This window comes from Prunus persica, chromosome G6 (assembly GCF_000346465.2).
Source record: "Prunus persica cultivar Lovell chromosome G6, Prunus_persica_NCBIv2, whole genome shotgun sequence".
NCBI classification, from domain to species: Eukaryota; Viridiplantae; Streptophyta; class Magnoliopsida; order Rosales; family Rosaceae; genus Prunus; species Prunus persica.
In genome coordinates this window covers 8561312-8581940 of record NC_034014.1, presented here as the reverse complement: position 1 = coordinate 8581940, position 20629 = coordinate 8561312, and the positions used below count along the sequence as shown (strand labels likewise).

Below are 20629 nucleotides of genomic sequence, written 5' to 3'. Positions count from 1 at the left end.
TCAACTCTCTAACTTTTATATATAACCAGTTATTGGAGACAATACAAAAAATAAAGTAGTAGACATAACTAACATATTTTACAAACCCAGCTGATGATGACGATCTAACACCAACAATATTCCCATAATCAATCCTTGCATAACCTGGTGGTCGATGATGGAACTTGGGTTTTGTAGAGATGGATTTCGCTGAGGACAAATGGGTGGGTTTCGCCGAGTTCGAATCATGTTGGCTTGAGTTAGCGTCGAGGGAGAGGGAGAGGGAGATGTAGCAGAGAGACAAAGAGAGAGGGAGAGGTAGCAGAGAGAGATGGAGAAATAATGAGAGGGAGTTGCGGCTAGGGTTAAGAGACGAAGGAAGGGAGATAGGAGAGAGGCTCTTCTGAGGGAGAGAGAATGGTTAGATAACTTAGATGTGTCCGTGAGTTGTAGTTTTGGAGTCCAATCAAGTGTTGCAGGGTACATGGTACACTCTTAAATAACCACTCAAACCTTGCCACATGTAAACTAAATTAAATAAATAATAAATTGATTTATAATCGGTCCGGTTCGGTTTAGGACAAGTTTTAAAACTCTCAAACCACAGCTGAACTAAAAACCAAACCGGTTCGATTCGGTTTTTCAAAATGTTGACTTTTTCTTTGGTCAAAACCAAACCAAATCAATCCAATATAATCGGTTCGGCCGGATTGATGCCCACCCCTAGTTGACGTTGTCCATGAGCAAAATCATTTGAAGATTAAGTCTCGGATTCTTTCCATGAGCTGCTCGATTCCTTCCCAAAGGGAATAGGATATGAAGGGTAGGGAAATGGTTTGTTATGAGTATAATCATAATTACTACTTTCCACTTCAACAGAGTCCGAAGTTATAGATAACGAATCATCTTCTTGACTTGACAAAATCGCCTTACCTCTTTCTCTACGAGTATAGTCCTTCCCTATGGCACCAATTCCTGGTCCTGCTCGCCTAGTCTCATGGTCCTCATCTTGTGAACTTTGTCAAAGTAAGAAATGTAAGGTCCATCATTCCTTGCTTGTCCATGTCTCAATATTTAGAAGAAAAAAGAACTTACCACTTGGACACCACAATACAAAGCAAACCAAGGATGACTAATTTTACAAGAGGAAACACCTTGAATCCCCTTTGTGTTTTTTTCCCTTTTTTTTTTTCATCACATCGATATTTTCAATATTTTAGCGATATTGTAACAAAATATTGCTGAAGTGTGAGCGAAATTATCGACGTCGATATTTTCCGATATTATCGTCGATATTCTCGATATTTATACGATATGTGCATGGATACGTTTCGAAATATCCGTGATTCGAAAAAAAGATAACATCCTCGATATTTCGTCGATATTATCGATATTTTAGACTATGGATTCAACCATCTTTGAACGTTGACTCACTCAGACTGACTCGAAGACAGTAAAGATGATGACGACGATGATTATGTGGAGATCTGCTTCTTCTTTTTGCAATCGACACGCAGGTATTCCTGGTCTGCAATCTAGATCTAGGATTTTTTTCTCGAAAAATCACTTGGGTTTATTTCATGGTTCTTCTCAGTCCTCAAACCAAAACCCAAGTAAATCTAAATCTAGAGACCCCCAACACCCATTTGATGTCACTAATCTCGGGGATGCATCAAATATGTTCGATAAAATGCTTAAACAGGGTAGTCGACCTTCTGTTGTCCGCTTCACTCAACTATTGGGTCAAGTTGCGAAGTTAAAACATTACTTGGTGGTCATATCTTGGTATAAACAAATTACTCTGTTGGGAGTTGTTCTTGATGCCTTCATTTTAAACATTATCGTGAATTGTTTTGGTCGTTTTAACTTTTAACCAAATGGGCGCTAGTTTTTCAGTCTTAGCACTATTCTTTAAATTTGGGCTTCAACCAGATGTCACTACCTTTAACACTCTAATAAGGGGCTTGGGCCTGGATAATAGAGTTCATGAGGCTGATTCACTTGTCCGCAAAATGGCCTTTTTTGGAGAAGGATGTAAGCCCAATGTTATTACTTTTGATACGTTAATAGATGATTCATGCAAATGACAGCAAAATTGCAGGGCTTGATGGAAAAATATGACTATCAACCTAATGTAGTTGTCTACAGCACAATAATCGACGGCCTTTATAAGGACCAACTTGTTGCTGAGGCCTTCAAGCTCTTCTCAGAAATGGAAAGTAAGGGTATTCCCCCAAACATCGTCACCTATACGTTTTTGTTTCTGGGTTTATACAAATCATGTCCGTTGACGAAAGCAACACAATTCTTCACAGAGATAAGCAGTAAAGGTATCTTTCCAAACGTTCAAACCTTCAGTATCCTAGTTGACTCTGTGTAAGAACGGAAAGTTGAAGGAAGCTAATCAAACAATTGACTTAATGACTGCTAGGCGGACCTACAGAGGCGCAAGGAGGTGCAGCTGCACCTTCCTTCGCCGGAAAAAGCTTTGGAGTCGCCGGAAGTTGCCCTTTTGGTCTGTCTTGAAGTTGCCTACCAAGTGTTTGATTAAATGACTGAGCAACCTGTTCTTTTCTGTTCTTTGCTGCGCTGATGAGTGCAGAGCGCATCTGTTTTATTTTATTTTTCAAAATCTTGGCCAAAACGTGGTCGTTTTGGGATAAGAAAAAAAGAAGATGAAGTAGAAGAACAAGGGCTGTGGTTTTCTGTGAGGTCGTGGGTGGACATGTTCTCTCTGTGGCCCACTGGGCCTGTGTAGCTCGTCAACTTGGTCAATTTCGTATCAGTCCGCCACCGTGGCAGTCCATACAAACCACAATTCATTAATTTTTTCCCTCTCTCTATCCATCTATATTTGTTAATAACTTGAAATTTAAAATTTCAATTGGCTCTCATATGAATTAACCGAGAGATGTTTGGAGCGTTGGAGTGCATCCATATGAACTCAAGAAGATTATGCAAAATTTGGACCCCATGGAGAATTGATATGGGAAATTGTATATTAATTTTTCCAGTACATATATAATTGAATATTAATTTTGAATGAAGAAGAATATTCATTATGAGTCATGACGAAGGAAAATCTTGTTTAGCTTTATTTGAGGGAACTATTCCTTTTTAAACATGACTATGTACACTGGCCAAAACATTGCACCTTCTCTAAAAAATTCCTGGTTCCGCCAAACCTAATACTTTTACTTACAATTGCCTCATGAAGGGTTATTGCTTGCAAAGATATATGAACAAAGCAAAAGGCATTTTTGATCTAATGCTTAAGAAGGGCTCTATTGTTGATGTTTTTAGTCATAGTATACTCATAAATGGATATTGCAATAAAAGAAGAACGAAGGAAGCAATGCATTTGTTTGAGGAAATGACTCGTAAGGGAATGATTCCAGATACGGTTACTTATACGACACTTATTGGCGGCTTTTGCAAAGACAGAAGAATAGATGATGCACAAAACATATTCTCAAAGATGAAAGTTGGTGGTCCACTTCCAAATATTTTTACTTATAGTGTTTTACTGGATGGACTGTGTAAAAACGGCCATATTGATATGGCTTTGAAATTCTTTGGAGAGTTGGAATGTAGTAACGTGGATTTTGGTATCAGTCCCTACAATATTCTTATTGATGGTTTGTGCATGGCAGGAAGATTTGAATCTGCAATGGATCTCTTTCGCAGTTTACCTTCAAAAGGACTAAAACCAGATGTCAAGACTTATACAATACTGATAATTGCTCTTTCCACCATGGGCCTATTTACTGAAGCAGAAGCATTGCTTAGAGGAATGGAAGAGAAAGGCTGTTCCTCAGATTCTGTCACCTACAACACGATCATCCAGCGATTTCTCCTTAATGATGAGCTATCAAGGGCACAAAAACTTATTCAAGAAATGGTGGCCAAGGGTTTCTCTGCAGATGATTTAACAACGACAATGATAGTTGACTTAATTGCTGAGGGAAAACTAGATACTGATTTGCATCCAGTGGAAAAAAAATCTGAGTGAATTTCATTTCCATCTTCAAATGAACAAGAACTTTCTGATCCAAAAAAGGAAGAGGAAATGAACAAAAACTTTGTAGCGAGGTGGAGATTCTAGTTTGAGTGTGAAAACTAGTTTAAGTAATGTGTTTTCATTTTGAAGCAGTCTTATCTCAATGAATTTAATTTGCATCTTGAAATGAACAAAAACTTTGTAGCGATGCAGAGATTCTAGTATTTTGAATGTGAAAACTAGTTTATGTAGTTCTTGCGGAATGTGTTTCCATTTTGAAGCATTCATGTATTGTGGGAGTTTCTTGTTTTATGAATTTTCCTTCCATTGTCTTATAAATTTGCAAAACTGGTGTTGTGCTTGACCTATTTTCTTAGCTGCCATACTTTAGGTATTAGTTAGTTTATTCACTTTGGACCCTATTTAGGCATATTGTATACCTAGATTTTTTTTATTTGAGAATTAGCTTTTGGATTGTGTTCTATCCCAGATGGTTATACTCGAATACAAGTTCGGATTATAAATCTGGCGATACATCCACCGGTAAAGTTAATAGCTACGTCTACTTATGTTTATTTTCACTGATTCTAGTATGTTGTTTTGTAATTGCTATAGAACTTAGCAATCATGTTTTCAAAACAAATTTTCACTTTGATTTGAGCCAATCTCATTCTCTCTATTTTGCAACAAGGGACATGCATACATTCTTGTTGAAATGGTATGACAAGTTTCTAGCTTTCAGATCTCAGGAAATGTTTCTTACCGGAGAAAGTTATGCAGTTCTGCAAAGTCTGATAAATGTAAATTCTATTCAGGAGTGTTAGGAAATGGAGCACTTGTAATCCATTAAAAAAAAAAATTTGATTTATTGAGTCAGTTAAAAGTAAGAAAAATGAAAACAGAAAACGATTCACTTTATTTTCTAGTTGAAGGGAGATTCGACAATTTAGTAACTTTGCTATCTTTTAACATTTGTTTACCTAAATCGGTTTTTACCATCTCCGCGTTTTATGTACAGGGCACTACATACTGCAATTGGCCATTGCTATATATTGGACCATATGTTCCGGCAATACTTTTGTTCTCATGGATTGATTTCTTATGAAAGTGGCCTTACTGTCATGAACGAAAGCGATTTTGATAATTATTTCTTTCCAGAACCTCACAATGTAACGGTTCAATGCAATCCTGCAATATCTCAAGCAAATAGAATAGTTGGCGAGTACGTGATCGTTGATGTTTGTTGTCCGTCTATAGTGCAGCAAGAGTTGAGACTGCAGAAAATGGTCTCATACATACTTCTTTTTTATTTAGTTTCTGTTTTTCTTTTTCATCTTTCACTTTCAGGCAATTCGACATTTCATCGTCACAATGAGTTTTTCGTTTAATCCCATTTTCTGCAGGCTACTAAGACAAGTGTTGGAGGTTATGTATGTATGACCTATGAAAGACGCTCTTATTTCAACCTTCCTGAGATTCAGAAAGCCGTTCATGCAAATCTTACAAACTTTCTTATAGTTGGAGTATGTGCAGTAAGTGATAAAACAACCTTTCCTAATCAGACTATTTAGCTAATTATTCTTTTACATCTTGCATATATCTTTTGACTGAACTTCTCATTCATGCATCGTACAATGTTCTTAATTACGGTGATACTGATGGTAACATTGTACAGTGGTCATTAACATCTCTGTTGGTTTTTCTTTCTTGAATTGCATGTACATTTGCTGCAAATTGAAAGCGAACTTCATAACAACAAATTAAGCAGGCCAGAGTTTTTGTTGAAAGTTGGAAGTTAACATTCAGATACCAAGAGTAATGCTTGGTGGACTGAATATTTCCATAGAAGCCTAGATATGCAGAATAAATTACCTTACCTGATATTCTGGTGTTCTATGTGCCTCGCCATACCATTCTTCATACTCATATCTCGTAGACGGAAGTCCTGAAAAAACCATCACATAAAAATTTAAAATGAGAATAACAAATTTATTTGTTGCAGGCAGGGAGTAAGTCTCCTTCGAATGCTGGTGAAATCATTGCAACTTAAAAGTATTTGACAGCAATAATGAAAGAAAAGGGCCATGTTGATGACACAGATTCTTTCTTGCTCGAATAAGATTGAGAGAAACCCCTATGGTATTGACTATTAATGCCAAGGGCAATTGTCATTACTATACACTGTCACGGGATAACTTTTTCAGAGTCTTCCTTCCGTGCGGCCTTAGGCTTGATCGCCTCTCGAACAAGCTAAGTCAGCCTCCTTCCTACAATACAAGATCGAACCAAGCAAAGAACAATCGCAAGAGCAAGAACACAATAAGAACGCTTAAGAAAGTTTGGGAGAATATATGCTTGTATTGCTACTCAATGCTTTACAAGTTGTGAGGTAAGGATACACATTGTGTCATCCTCCTTATATATTTTCTCTATCCCACCTACCATCATGGTAGGTGGCTAAGATACAATGTCACCTACCGGCATCTACCAACTACTGTCACCAACCGTTGTCTACCTACTACTGTACAACGAATCTGGACGTGTGGGCTAAGAGGTCTAGCATGATCAATCCAATGGGTTGGGCTTTGAACATGCGGGCTGTGACATTCTCCCCTACCTAATCCGGTAACGTCCTCGTTGCCGCGGTAGATCCGTCTCGTTTGAATGCTTCGATGATATCCTTGTACTTCCACAAGGACTCTTCTTTCTCCCAATTGCCTTCGGACTCTGGCAGGCCCTTCCATTTGACAAAGTACTTAAAATACCTCGGTACACCCTTGCGTCGCACCTCTCGCTTGGCCATGATGCACTCAACCTCCCTGTCAAATGAAGTCACCATCAAAGGTAGAGCTCGTTGAGACTCTCCACGACTTGGCTCCTCGGTGTCGGCATAGTAGGGCTTGAGATTGCTCGTGTGGAACACCGGATGAATCTTCAATCGAGGTGGTAGTTCCACCTGGTAAGTAGCTCTTCCCACCGATCGGATGATAGGAAATGGAGCCTCATATATCCTCAACAACGCCTTGTGCAATCTTCTAATGGACTCTTCTAATGGACTTGTGTTGAGAAGAGTTGAGCTTCACAAAGACCAGATCACCTGGTTGGAACACAACGTCCCGCCGATGCTTGTCCGCCCATTTCATCATCTTCCGAGTTGCCTTCTATAATTGCTCGTGTGGAACACCGGATGAATCTTCAATCGAGGTGGTAGTTCCACGTGGTAAGCAGCTCTTCCCACCGATCGGATGATAGGAAATGGAGCCTCATATCTCCTCAACAACGCCTTGTGCAATCTTCTAATGGACTTGTGTTGAGAAGGGTTGAGCTTCACAAAGACCAGATCACCTGGTTCGAACACAACGTCCCGCCGATGCTTGTCCGCCCATTTCATCATCTTCCGAGTTGCCTTCTCTAATTGAGCCCGAGCCAGCTCATTAGTCATCTGCCACTCCTTAGCCGTCTTGTATGCAGCATGACTACTCCCTGTGTAGCCTGACACCACTGTGTTCGGTGTCAGGTTGTTGTCCTATTGCCAACTCAAAAGAACTTGACCCTGTCGACTCCGACCGCTGCAAGTTGTACTAGAACTAAGCAACATCCAACAATTTTGCCCAATCTCGTTGGTTGACACTCACATAGTGCCTCAGATTGTCCCACCTTGGAGCATAGATCTTCTTCCCTGTTGCATAAAGAACACCATCATCGAGCCAAAATCTTCTTGTCTTCCCATCTTTGATAAGCTCCAACAGACTTTTGGTTTGGGGATCATGCAACAAGCCCTCTCGTATCCTCTGCTCCGTGTCACTGAGCTTCCGACTCTCGGAAGCCAATAGGTGTCCATCCTGCATGCATACACCACCAATAGCAAAATATAATGCATCAATGTGTACCTCCAAAGGTTTGCTAAGATCGGGTAGTCTCAGCGTTGGTTCCTCCATAGGTGCCCTCTTCAACTCATCGAATGCATGATCCACCTCTCTCCTAGGTGTTAAGGCTTTGGGCAGCTCCTTGGGCATGACATCTGCAAACTCCTTAAGGACTGCCTCCATCACTTTAGGGACTGGTTTGACTTCCTTCTCAACTGTGTCCGTCTTCATAGTTGCAAGGAACGTCGGTTCGCGCTTCTTCTAAGACTCGAAAAGTTGCATGGCTGACAAGAGCTTCGACTCGCCTTATTGCCTTACCACTGACACCATGCATGACATTGCTTCACCCTATGCAATGCACATAGTATTGTAAAATGGAATGGGAAATGCCTTTACCTCGTCCATGAACTCCATTCCTAGCACGACATCATAGTTATCCATCGGGATCACAGAGAAGTCAGCTACTTCTTTTCAAGTGGCAATGTGTAGCTCCACACCATGAGCTACTCCATTAATTGGCTTGGCAGTTGAATTCACCGTCTTCATACTGCCTGCTTCCTTCGAGACTCGACACCCAAGTCTCTTTGCTTCCTGCACGGACATAAAGTTGTGCGAGGCACCTGTATCCACCAGGCAACGGGTTGTATTGCCATTCACCATCGAGTTGACGAACATCACTCATTTAGCCTGAACCTGTGGTTGAGCGACTTTGTTCTATACAGCATTCAAGCGGTGAATGGCCCCCATTCTTGCTTCCTTGTCGGCCTCATCTTCCTTCACTTGGTTCATAGCATTCAGAGCTTTCTTTTGCGGACAATCCCGCATCATGTGAGCTCCATCGCACAAGTAACAAGCTAGCTTCGACTTGTCTTTCCCCTTGTCACCTTTGTCATTCTTTTTCCAGGATGACTTGTGACCGTCAGACTTGTCTCCTGACCTGCTATCCTCTTTTGGCTTGTTTTCTTCCCCACCAGATCCATTGCCACCTTTCTTTCCTTTGAACTTGTAGTCGCCTTGATCACTCCTCTTGAACTCAACAAGAGACTCAGCTGCAGCAATTGCCTCTGACAAGGTTTGGATGTGTCTCCTTTGTAACTCCAGCTTGGCCTAATTCTGTAGGCCACTCATGAAGTACATGAGCTTGTCTTCATCTGTCATGCTAGGCACCTCGAACAACAGGTTGGTGAACGTGGTGACATAGTCTTTCACGCTCCCAGTTTGCTTTAGCCATCTCAGCTTCTCCTTTGCCTCATACTTGGCATTCTCAGGATAGAAATGCAACATAATATCCTTCTTAAAATCTTCCCAAGTCTCAAATGTAAACGTACCTTATTCGATCTCTATAGATTGACGACGCCACCACATGAGAGCATTATCGGCGAGAAACAATGTTGCCGTATTGATCTTGGGCTCATCATCATCGAGCTTCAGATACTTGAAATACCTTTTGATATTCCACAAGAAAGTGTCCAGCTCCTTCACCTCCCTCTTCCCATTATAGGATTTGGGCTTGAAAGAATCTAGCACCTGGGGTTCCTTCGGAGTCCGAGTCTTGTTCAAGACAGCTTCCTTGCACAAAGCCCAATCTCCCTTCACATCCTTCACCTCATCACGAAGTGAAGTAAGCTCCGCTAAGAAGTGATCCATCTTGGTTTGAACATCTAGCTTGATGATGTCTAGCGCGAAGTTAAGGGCTCCATGGAATTGGCCTTGAAGCTCTTCCACCAAAGCTTTGAAGCTCGTCTTCGTAAGAACGTCCTCCTCGAGTCGCTGATCGAACTCGACCATGGCAATCTTCATCTTAGAAAGCCGCTTCTCCATCATGGCTACCACATCTCTAGATCGTTCCCTCTTTGATTTGCCCCCACGATCCATATTGACCTTGGACAAGTCTGTCTCCACATCTGATCCGCTCTTCGACATGCTTCTTCGAATTATTCGAGCTTTCGCTCTGATACCAACTGTCACAGGATGACTTTTTCGGAGTCTTCCTTCCGTGCGGCCTTAGACTTGATCGCCTCTCCAACAAGCTAAGTCAGCCTCCTTCGTACAATACAAGATCGAACCAAGCAAAGAACAATCGCAAGAGCAAGAACACAGTAAAAACGCTTAAGAAAGTTTGGGGGAATATATGCTTGTATTGCTACTCAATGCTTTACAAGTTGTGAGGTGAGGATACACATTGTGTCATCCTCCTTATATACTTTCTCTATCCCACCTACCATCATGGTAGGTGGCTAAGATACAATGTCACCTACCGGCATCTACCAACTACTGTTACCAACTGTAGTCTACCTACTACTGTACAACGAATCTGGACATGTGGGCTAAGAGGTCTAGCATAATCAATCCAATGGGTTGGGCCTTGAACATGCGGGCCGTGACACTATGCATGCTACATCCCAAGGCCTCTATCTCAGCAAGATTACACAGTAAAAACAGAATTTCTATCCCAGCAGTATTCTGCAACTTTGTTGAAGCAGAAACAGACACCGACAAAGAAGCCCCTCATTGTTTGTCTCAATGGTGGTTGGTTCCTTTGATCCTTTTCACCGGATCTGGTGGTGAGGTTGCCTAATCAGCCAACTGTTGGGTTCAAGCAGTATGCTGGGTATGTTGATGTGGATGTGAAAGCTGGGAGGAGCAAGGAGCCTGGCAAGAAGCCCCTCACTCTTTGGCTCAATGGAGGTTAGTTGAACCTGTGTTCCTGTTGAATTCATTTTTTTAATTTGATACTTGGAAACTCTGAGCCTTTTTAAGGTTTCCTGATAGCTCATTGTGAATTTTAGTTGGACTCTCTTGCGTAATTGATTGATGTATTTTTTAGTTTCTTGTAATTTCCACAAGTGAATTCTTCAAATTTTATAATAAAAAAGTCTGTGTATCAAAGCTTTTAATAATCCTTGTCTTCAGTTGGGTAGTCAGATTTATTTTTTCATTTGGGTATATAGAATCGTAAAGAGTTCTTGGTCAAATAGAACTTCTTTCTTCTTGCTAGTACATCTGATATTTGGTCTTTCTAGAATTTGTTTATGCAAGCTGATATTGGATTTGATTGCATATGCATAAGGAGTGCTCTAATAATGGTTAATAGAAGGTTGAAGGTTCGCATGAAAACATAAAAAGGTCACATCTGTTGGTTTTTTTGTGTGGTTATAATGGGTTTTCTATTTTCTTTTTCTTTTTCAATAGATTTATGTGTAATATTGGGTCAAATTTTATTATTAGAAACCTAGAAGTGATAATTGATGGGCAAATTTCATCTTGAATTTGGAATGACAATACTTATGCGTTTGTTTATCAAAAGAATATTAGGACTAATATTTTCTGTAATGTGAATGAGTTTAAGTATCTCAACCCCTTATAAGCCATTATGCAAGACCTCACATTTTTGATGTGAGATATCTCTCAATACGCTACCTCACGTGGCATTACTTGAACCTTAACAATGAACAATGCATATTGAGTTACGTGGGAGCTCACATAATTGTTAGACGCATAGGATGCTCTGATACCATAAAAGGCATTTATGCAACAACTCGCATTTTCAAAGTAAGATATTTCTCTCAACATTAGGTGGGTATCATCAAAATGATGCAAAATTAAGATTGTTTTCAAAACCTAAAACAGAAACGAAGCAAAATTCACATTATATAATGCCACAACGATGCAAAATTAGATACCTTTTATGAGCCAAACACATGGACAACTTATATCGGATGAAAGTACGTGTGGCCTCTCGGCCTAACAATCGTGGGCGAACATGCTCTGATCCTATAAGAAGAATTTAGGCATCCATCTCAAAATCAATTGAATAGGTAGGATAGCCCAAGGCACTTGTAAGATTGCTAAAGCACAGTACACAACTTTAATAGGAAAAATGAAGGAAAAGTCACCCCCAATTTCACCCAAAAAAGATGAAGGAAAAGAAGTTTCTGAAGCACAGCTAGCTTTTATATGGAGTGATTCTTACGTTTAAGAACTGTGTAAAATAATTTAAAATACCAAATACGTTTAACCAATTCAGGATCTAGTTTATCCTTGGACAATAAATCAACTACCCATTTCATGGTTGAATTATCTGCAGCGAAACCCATGTCTGCCATTTCTTGAACTAGTCTGATCGCCCTTGATGTCTCTTTATTATTGATACACCCTCGAATAATTGTGTTGTAGGTGCAACCATTTGGAGAACAACCCCTCTCCTTCATTAGTGTAAGTAAGTTTTCCGCTTCATTAATTCGGCCCTTGCTACAAAGTCCACTAATCATTACCGTAAATGTCCTGACATTAGGTTGTCCTAAATGGGTAAAGATAGAGATATTTAGTGATATACCCATTTCTAGCACTAATATTATAAATAAACCCTACATAATTGAATTTTTATAAACAAACCCAAAAAAAACCCAAAAGATGATAGCTGGCCTTATTGAATTTAATATTGATTATTAAATTACTTTGATGCCCTATTGAGTGTTTTGGGTATTTTTATGAGATTTTGGGGTTGGGCTTGTTTTAAGAAATTGATGGTAGTTTTGTAATTTATAAGAAGTTAAAAGCTTTTTTGTTATGTTGTAAATGGGCTTTGGGTGTGTTTCTAAAGTCTATTTCATATAGGGTATTTTTATAATTTGGGCCCCCATATTGGGTATAATAGTGAATTCCCCTAAAGATATGTGTCCTGGGATTAGGATGTCCTAATTTGGTAAAGGAATATGAGGGTGCGTCCGCCAGCATTTTACAGAAAAGTGCTGCTGCCTCAGAAATTCTATCCTCCATAACGAAGCCCTTGATTAGAGTGTTGTAGGTGGCAGCGTCGGGTTGAAAACCAAACTTGAACAACTTTGCCAAGACCGATAAGCTACCGCCCATTTGGCCCAGATGACAAAAGCAGTTAATCACGTTTAGAGTAGAGACGTTAGGAAGAATTGGCAACAGATCCATTTGCTTACACAAAGAGATGGCAGCAGAATAATGTTTCAATTTCGCAACTTGACCCAATAATTTATTGAAATCGCCAATTGAAGGCAGAGGACGCGTTTGAAGCATCGAATTGAACAAATTCAAAGCGTCCTCAAGATCAGTGATTTCGGGTGAGTTTGAATTGCTCTCAAACTGCCGAGCCTTGTATGTGTTTTTATATTTTCTTCGCTCTGAACATTGAGAATGAAACAAAGCCCCCCAGTAATTGTTGAAGAGAACACTAGATTCAAGAAAAGGCATACCTCCTCTGTGTCTGCGTAGGTTGGGATAAGTAGAAGCAGGTCTCCACATCCTCATAATCATCTTCAGCGTCTCTGAGTCTGAAGCTCAAATCTTCAGAATCTGAAACCCACCTGCGAGGGTTTCGCCTCTGTTATCCTGGTTTTCGTCGCGGCAGTGGGATCTCTGAGCAGGTGGAGGTGGAGGAGAAAGAGGGAGAATATAGGAGAAGGATGAGACACCTCTCACCGGACGGAAGCGGGTCGAGGGAAGAGAAACTCGTTGAAGGAGAAGAGAGAGGCGGAAGAGAGAAACTCGGTTAAAATTTAATGTTTTCTTTATAAATAAAATGGGTGCATTTTATAAATAAAATGGGTGCATTTTTGCTCACCATCTTAACCCTAGGTATACCCTCACCACCACTCCTCTCAAAAGTTGATACATGTTCATGGGTTTAACTATAGTTAATTCTTTATTTTTTTATTTATTTGATAACATTATTATGAGAGAGAAACAATACTTCAATAAGATTTTTCCTGATTTACCCTTATTAACCTAGCAAACTTTCCACTTTTCTAAATTAATTAACAACTACCCAAATAAATAAATGGCAATTGGCTTTATGTCCCGTGCTTTAATATGAATATCAATTCATAGGCTTCAATATTTTGAAGAACAAACCCAGATACTTTGAATCTCAATTGGCTTTAGTTAACTCCTTTTATACACGCCCAAAAGTTACACCGCTCTTCAATATATTATTACGTTGCAATATCCTTGAACCTGTTTTCTTTCTTCAACCGATGAATTAATTATGATGTTGCAAGTTTCCAACCAATTAATTTTAACGTTGCAAGTTCTGGACTAATTAATTCTGGTTTTATTATTCTGAATAAAGCTTACTCCATAGGAGCAAAATATATTGGAGTTGCAGAAATTCCAAAAACGATGAAGGAACCAAGCTTTGCAATAGTACCCTTCATTGTCTCATTCCTCTTGCTCTGCAATACGGTTCATTCTATCATTCCTTTATGTGCTAGTCTTGATTCTCCAGTAAAGACGATACCAACATCATGGACTAAAAAAACTAAATAATGCAAAGTAATCACCAAAGTATAAAAAATAATCAAGCAATACAAAGTACTAAAAAAAAGAAGAAAAAAAAAAGCAACATGGATTATTACCTATCTTTCACTGAACAAATGGACGAAGCTTGCAATTGAAGAATAGTGCAACTTTTGGGCATGTATAAAAGGAGTTAACTAAAGCCAATTGAGATTCAAAGTATCTGGGTGTGTTCTTCAAAGTATTGAAGCATGTGAATTGATATTCATATTAAAGCACGGGATATAAAGCCGATTGCCAATTATTTATTTGGGTAGTTGTTAATTAATTTAGAAAAGTGAAAAGTTCGCTAGGTTAATAAGGGTAAATCAAGAAAAATCTTATTGAAGTATTGTTTCTCCCTCATAATAATGTTATCAAATAAATAAAAAAAATAAAGAATTAACTATAGTTAAACCCATGGACATGTGTCAACTTTTCAAAGGAGTGGTGAGGGTACACTCAAGGTTAAGGTGGTGAGCAAAAATGCACCCAAAATAAAATAGTGATTTTGTTTTTCAAGTTTCAATTTTCTTTGTAGTCATTTTCTATTTAAAAGGACTTGAAATAAAGTTATAGCATTTTTTACAACAAATAATAAATCTTGTTAGTATGTACATAACATCATTGTAAAAAAGATTTAAATGAAGCTTTTGGTCGATATGTTTTCTAGAGTAAAATGTGTGTTTTAATCACATTTGAGCATTTATCTCTTTCTTTTGATACAAGAAAGTTCAAAAAGAGAGAAGAATGCTCGAACTGTTGTGGCTTAAGGTGTAAAGGTAAATGGTTTATAAACTACAAGCTCTCACAAGTGTAGAGAAAATAACCCACAAATTAAGGTTACTTCATCAAGATTATTAGATCAATTTCCATCACAAATGTAGTTGCTTGAAGCATCACAAATGTGGTTACTTAACAAAAGAAACCACAACCTGATAAAAAGATAAAATAATAAGCGCAACGTGGGTACAATGTTGGGTGATGCAAACAAATCAAAGGGTGTCTTTATGGCATTGGGAAAAATGCAGAGGCTGCCACTAGCCAGTGGCTGTGAATCCATGGTAAATGAAAGTCTTACCAGGTTTTCAATTCGGGGGGTTTATGATTACTATGGTTCAGTGAAGATAGAGGTAGATGAGAGGCAGATCATAAGATGCATGATTCATGAACACAAGGCATTGTTTCTTATCACTAACATAAGCAATATATTATCAAGCCCCCAGCAAAATGATCTAGCCCCCTCCTTTTGGGGTGATCTATAGCAGACTAAATCTGAGTCAAAAATATAAAGAACATACACAACCATTTAGCATTTGAGAACTGGAAGCAAAATCTGTCACTCTATAGTTGGTAATTAATTGGTATGCATTGCTGCTGCTATTGCACTCCACTCAATTTAGCCCAATCTACGAATTGCATACCGCCGTAAATATTGTTGGCAAATCGTACACCTATGGTAAATGCCATTGCAACAGGTGGCACACGCTTTGCCAACGGTGATGCTTCAACAAGCCCTTCCAGACCGTTTACAATCTGGTAACGAGTGTTGGACGAGACAGCAAGAAAAACACCTGATTCAGAGAGCAAAACAATTAGCGTAACAAGTGGGCGGAGGTTGTACTACGTACTACATCAATGTTATCTTTTAGTGCAAGCACACTAGCAAATAATGTTATAAAGAAAACTGTATTGTGAAGTCAAAAGTATTGAGATAGACTCCATTTACGATATCAGAAAAAAGGAATCAAATGGCAGGAATATACTGTGCTCTTCATTTTAAGTGCAGATTGCAGAAACAAAAGTTGTGTGCAAGCATCATATAATAACATTCCCATATCATAAGATGCGTATCACATTAAACAGAAAATGTTATCCTGGATAGCCCATCCTACAGGAATAACAACTAAGTCACTGTTTATTAATATACATGTTTATTTGACACACATACATACTTATCAATTACAACGATTTAAGTATTTTATTTTTATAATTTAGTCAAGAAATCAAATTTATGTATGTGCAGAGTATTTTTATTCTAGGAAAAAGCTCTCTAAATTATGTTCTAAACGAGCACCAAGGTAAATAACCACTACTAATTATTTATGGAACGATCAAATTCCATGCTTAATAGTTAAGTTTCTTTACTAAAAACTTTGAAGTTTCGTTTGGATTTATCAAACCAGAACAAGGATCTGATTTATTTGTTCAATTATGTTTATGTATTCTTCTAGTTTAGATTTTATTCCTTGATGTCAGTACGAAGACAGAGCCGTTTGCATAATAAATGGACAAAAGTAAACAGTGCAATGACTATAAAGGTTTCAGACTTAAAAATAAATAAAAAAACTTGATGATGGAAATAATTAAAATCAGAACAAAAAGAACAGGACCTACCCCAAAGAGCAGCACTTTTCACAAGAGGCGGCACAGGTATGTCCTCTTCTGTCTTCTTTATGCTCCTGATGATAAATAAAATATGAGAGGGAGAGAGAGAGAGATATATATATATATATATATATTACAGTCAGTCCCCTTCTATTGAGGGATCCCTCAAATAAATTATTTGAGGGATACCCTTAAGGGTCCCATACGAATTTTTTTTCAACGATCCAAACCATCGATTTTTTAAGTCTTCATTCATAGATCATCCTAGCAAAAAATTAGGCAAATCAGAAACCGTTTCGATATCCAATTGTGTCCAACAAAATCAATGAACACGGTGCTTCAAGAAAGTACTAAAATTTCAATAATTCAATTGAGTAGTCAAATGATATCGGATTCAAGTGATTTTTTGTAGAGATGATCTTTGAATGAGTTTCTACAAAATAGACTGTTTGAATTAGTGAAATACAATACGGAGTGGGCCCTACTGTCCCTCAAGTAAGCTTATTTGAGGGATCCCTCAACTAAAGCTCCATGTATATTATATATATAACAGAAACTGCCTGACACTTCAAATATTTGAAACGACCAAAAACCCAATTCAGGTTTTTCAGTATAAATTACGAAGAGGGAAACAACTAGAAAAAGATGCATAATTCGTATGCTCCTTAGTGATTTATGGTCCCAAGCCATTCTTTTTTTCCCACTAGCTTGGCAGGCAACATGATGAGTGTTTCATCAATGAACTTGATGGTAAAATAATATTCATGCACGATTCTAGTAGAAGTTCCATTCAGTGTATTCTGAAGATAATCAAGTTTTGCACCTACATTTAAACGACTTAAGACCCCTTTCCCTGCAGGTCAGGAAAAGACCTTCATCTAACCACCTCACTCTGATATTAATTTAAAGAAAATAAACAAAATTTCATTTTCTGGTCAACCTGAAGAGGTGGTAGATGAGCCTGAATGGAAACAAAAGAAAATGTACCTCTCAGTGATTTCAAATTATTCAAAATTCAAGAGGAGAATGAAATCACATTAAATCTCAGGTCTCATGTGTTTCCCTCTCTTTCAAGTATATAGAAGTATGCATACTTAAAAGATACATTTAACAGTGGATACCAAGCAAGAGAGACTAAGGTCTGGCAAAAAAGGGAGAAATACTGTAGAAATTATAAAGATAGAAAAGCATACCGTTTGGCATTCATGATAAAATTTGCAATTCCTTGTCCAATAAGACCACATACAAAGCCAACTGATCCATACAACACACCCTGGACCAACACGTACCAATCAATTAAAGATAAACATAGCACAACTAGAACCCAGATTTGGGCTGTAGAGAAATAAGAATGGTACAGGAAACTGGTATAGAAAAAGCGCAAATCATTAAACAGGAATTTCGTTTAGAAACTAAAGAAAAATTAAAAAAACTCCATCCCTCGATGGGGCATTCTCTTCAATATTTACAACCCAGAGGGCATCTAACCAATAATAACTTGTCAGTTGCATAACAGGAAGAATAAGACAACATCAATATTAAGATCTTGTACCTTATAGAAGTATGTGGCTACTCTCTGCTTCACTGAGAATTTACATCCCGGCCTTTCAGCTTCAAAGACACTGCATATGAGGAATAGTGTACAGTGATTAACTTATTCAAGATCATCCAAAGCTTCACGAAGGAAGAATGCTAGAAAGAATCATTGGTTTGAAACCAACTGTGGGAGATAAGATAAGAACACAGTTAAGAGGTCAGAAAGAGGCAGCCCTGAGTTCCACATTTGGAAAAGTGACTGCTAGTTAGTCATGGGGGGCACATGGGGGCACATGTGGGCCTACAAATTATTGGAAGCACCAAAAGAGTAATTAAAGAATAATGATGGGAAACAGCATCTTTCATCATCTTTCAATGAACAGAGACAATAAGATCAATATCCTTATTCATGTTATCAGAGATATATTGAGGATACTCTCCTATTTCAAAGTCACCGAAAACCCTTTTATACTGAGTCTAAGTATCTGGAAGCAGACAAATTCAGTATCAAAATGTAACTGGATCCTCATTGTACTAAACCATGCAATGAGGTCGTGAAAATAATAGCTAACGTTTAGTTCTAGCAGATTTGCAATGTGCAAAACAATGACATCAAAAGAAGATATAAACAAATTTTTGGAGCCAACAATAGGTCTGATGCATACAAATGATGATGATCGTGCATCCAACAAGAGAGCCTATCTAACCCAAGGAGGAACCAAAAGATACCAATTTATGCTGGTCAACATAATTGGATAAGAAACTTCGACATTAACAGTTTCTAGATATCAAAGAAGAGCTGAATGATGAAGAAAAATTCATGATTTCCAAAAATTCATCACAAGGTCCTTTTTCCACTGGGTATGTGTCCTATTTTTAATTAAAATGAAATTAATTAAAAATAGAAACGGAGGCGACTGGTAAGATGGAATAAATTAGGGGTAAATAATACAATATCAATACTTGTTGAGCTCTTGCCACACGCAGGTCAAGCGCAGTAATTATGGACATATTATATAAGATAAAATTCAGCAGAATATTAGTTCCTAAATTGCTGCCTTGCAGTGCTAACCTGCTAGGAAGGGCCGCACAAGCATGTTGCAAGCGTCCAAATAATCCTCGTGATACTGATGGCTTTCCAATTCGAGCATAGGGTGCCAACATGCCAACCAAAGCAATGTCAACAGCTATTCCAACCAAAAGATCAGCAGCGTACAACTCAAACTCAGCCCAGAAATCCTTTCCCCTTTTCTGAACTTCTGCAAATGTTGCACAACAAGAATCTATGACTATCTGCATTACAAAAGAGTTGAGGAAGAGAAATTTCTTCAGTATTCAACAAGATCAACAACTATCAAATGTAATGGTCCAATTTGAAGGCAAGGTATATTTAATGGAATTCATAGGACTATCACCAATGCAAACAATGACCCACAAACTCAATTACTGATATTTACAGTGAAAAACGCAGAGCTACAATTCTTTCACGAGCACTAATGATTTACAGTCCCTCGACTTGAAACACAAATTACTCAAAAACAATATTTACCAAAAAGAAAGATCACGAAAACAAACCTCTGTCCCAACTTTAAAAAGAAAGGAAGGATCAGCCAGCATACGATTTCGTAGCATAGAGCAGTACTTCATCAAAAAGCCCAGTGGCCAAACTGACCCCTGAAATTCAAATATTTATATGTGCGTGTGTGTGTGTGTGTATATATATATATAAATTAGAAACCCAATAAGCAACTTAGCAAAAAACCATATATATGAAGATTTTTCAATAGAAATGGAGACCAAAGGCAAAACTTTAAACCTGCAAATCCAAGTAGCGTTGAAGAAACACTTCCCGAAGCCCAGTAGTCTTCGCAGCCTCAACCATGTCCTGAGGAAGCTTCACGCCCCGAGCTTTACTCTCCTTCATCACCTCATCAAACTTCAACAATGGCCCAAACTCATCTCCCTCCCCACCCTTATCACCACCATCTCCTTCTCCTTCTCCACCTCTTCCTCCACCACCAAATGAATCTCCACCATCAAATGAATCTCCACCATCACCACCATCACCACCATCATTGCCTCCACCGGAGCCATCTATTCTCGGCTCAGAAACCCTAGCTTCTGCCACCGTGAAATCACCATTCTGTCCCTCAACAAAGGTCGTGTCCCATCCCGCGCAATTGAAATAGAACCGGCGGTTACGAAACGAGGAATGGCGTGAAGCCACCAGCTTTAAGGAGTTTGTGAGCTCGAAATGGAGTTTAGGGTTTTGGGGACATTGCAGAGGAATTCTAAATTCGGGGACGGAGTTCGAAACGACGGCGTTTGGGAGGTGGGAATGCGATGGCGGTGGCGAGCAGACTGACATTGTTCGTAAGTTACGAGCACAAAAGCGCAGAGAAGTCTTTTCGACCCAAAAAAAAAAACAGCGAAGAGAAGTCCCAAGAATATTTGACCCAAGGGATTGTTATTACATGCGGTTCTGTCCATGGAAATGGAGCACGTGTCAACAGGTGAATGGCTGTCAAAACAGTTTTCCTTTTTAGGCCGCTGT

The 20629-nt window shown here is 38.7% G+C and overlaps 1 protein-coding gene, 1 long non-coding RNA gene and 1 pseudogene across 3 annotated transcripts; 1 reads left to right on the top strand and 2 right to left on the bottom strand.

The window, feature by feature from the left end:
* Positions 1658–3991, top strand: LOC18774240 (annotated as a pseudogene).
* On the bottom strand, positions 5699–13544 carry LOC109949503. Of its 2 annotated transcripts, none has more exons than XR_002271967.1 (3): positions 13071–13544; positions 11529–12145; positions 5699–5924 (listed from the first exon to the last, which is right to left on the bottom strand). It is a non-coding gene; the product is annotated as an uncharacterized LOC109949503 (long non-coding RNA). The 2 variants fall into 2 exon arrangements; XR_002271966.1 differs by having other exon boundaries at positions 11529–11619.
* Positions 15290–20520, bottom strand: LOC18771976 (protein RETICULATA-RELATED 1, chloroplastic). Its single transcript, XM_007207406.2, has 7 exons — positions 19892–20520; positions 19651–19749; positions 19148–19368; positions 18092–18161; positions 17733–17812; positions 16549–16613; positions 15290–15725 (listed from the first exon to the last, which is right to left on the bottom strand). Exons 1-7 carry the CDS (start codon positions 20441–20443, stop codon positions 15532–15534), a joined length of 1281 nt encoding a protein of 426 aa, XP_007207468.1. The 5' UTR covers positions 20444–20520; the 3' UTR covers positions 15290–15531.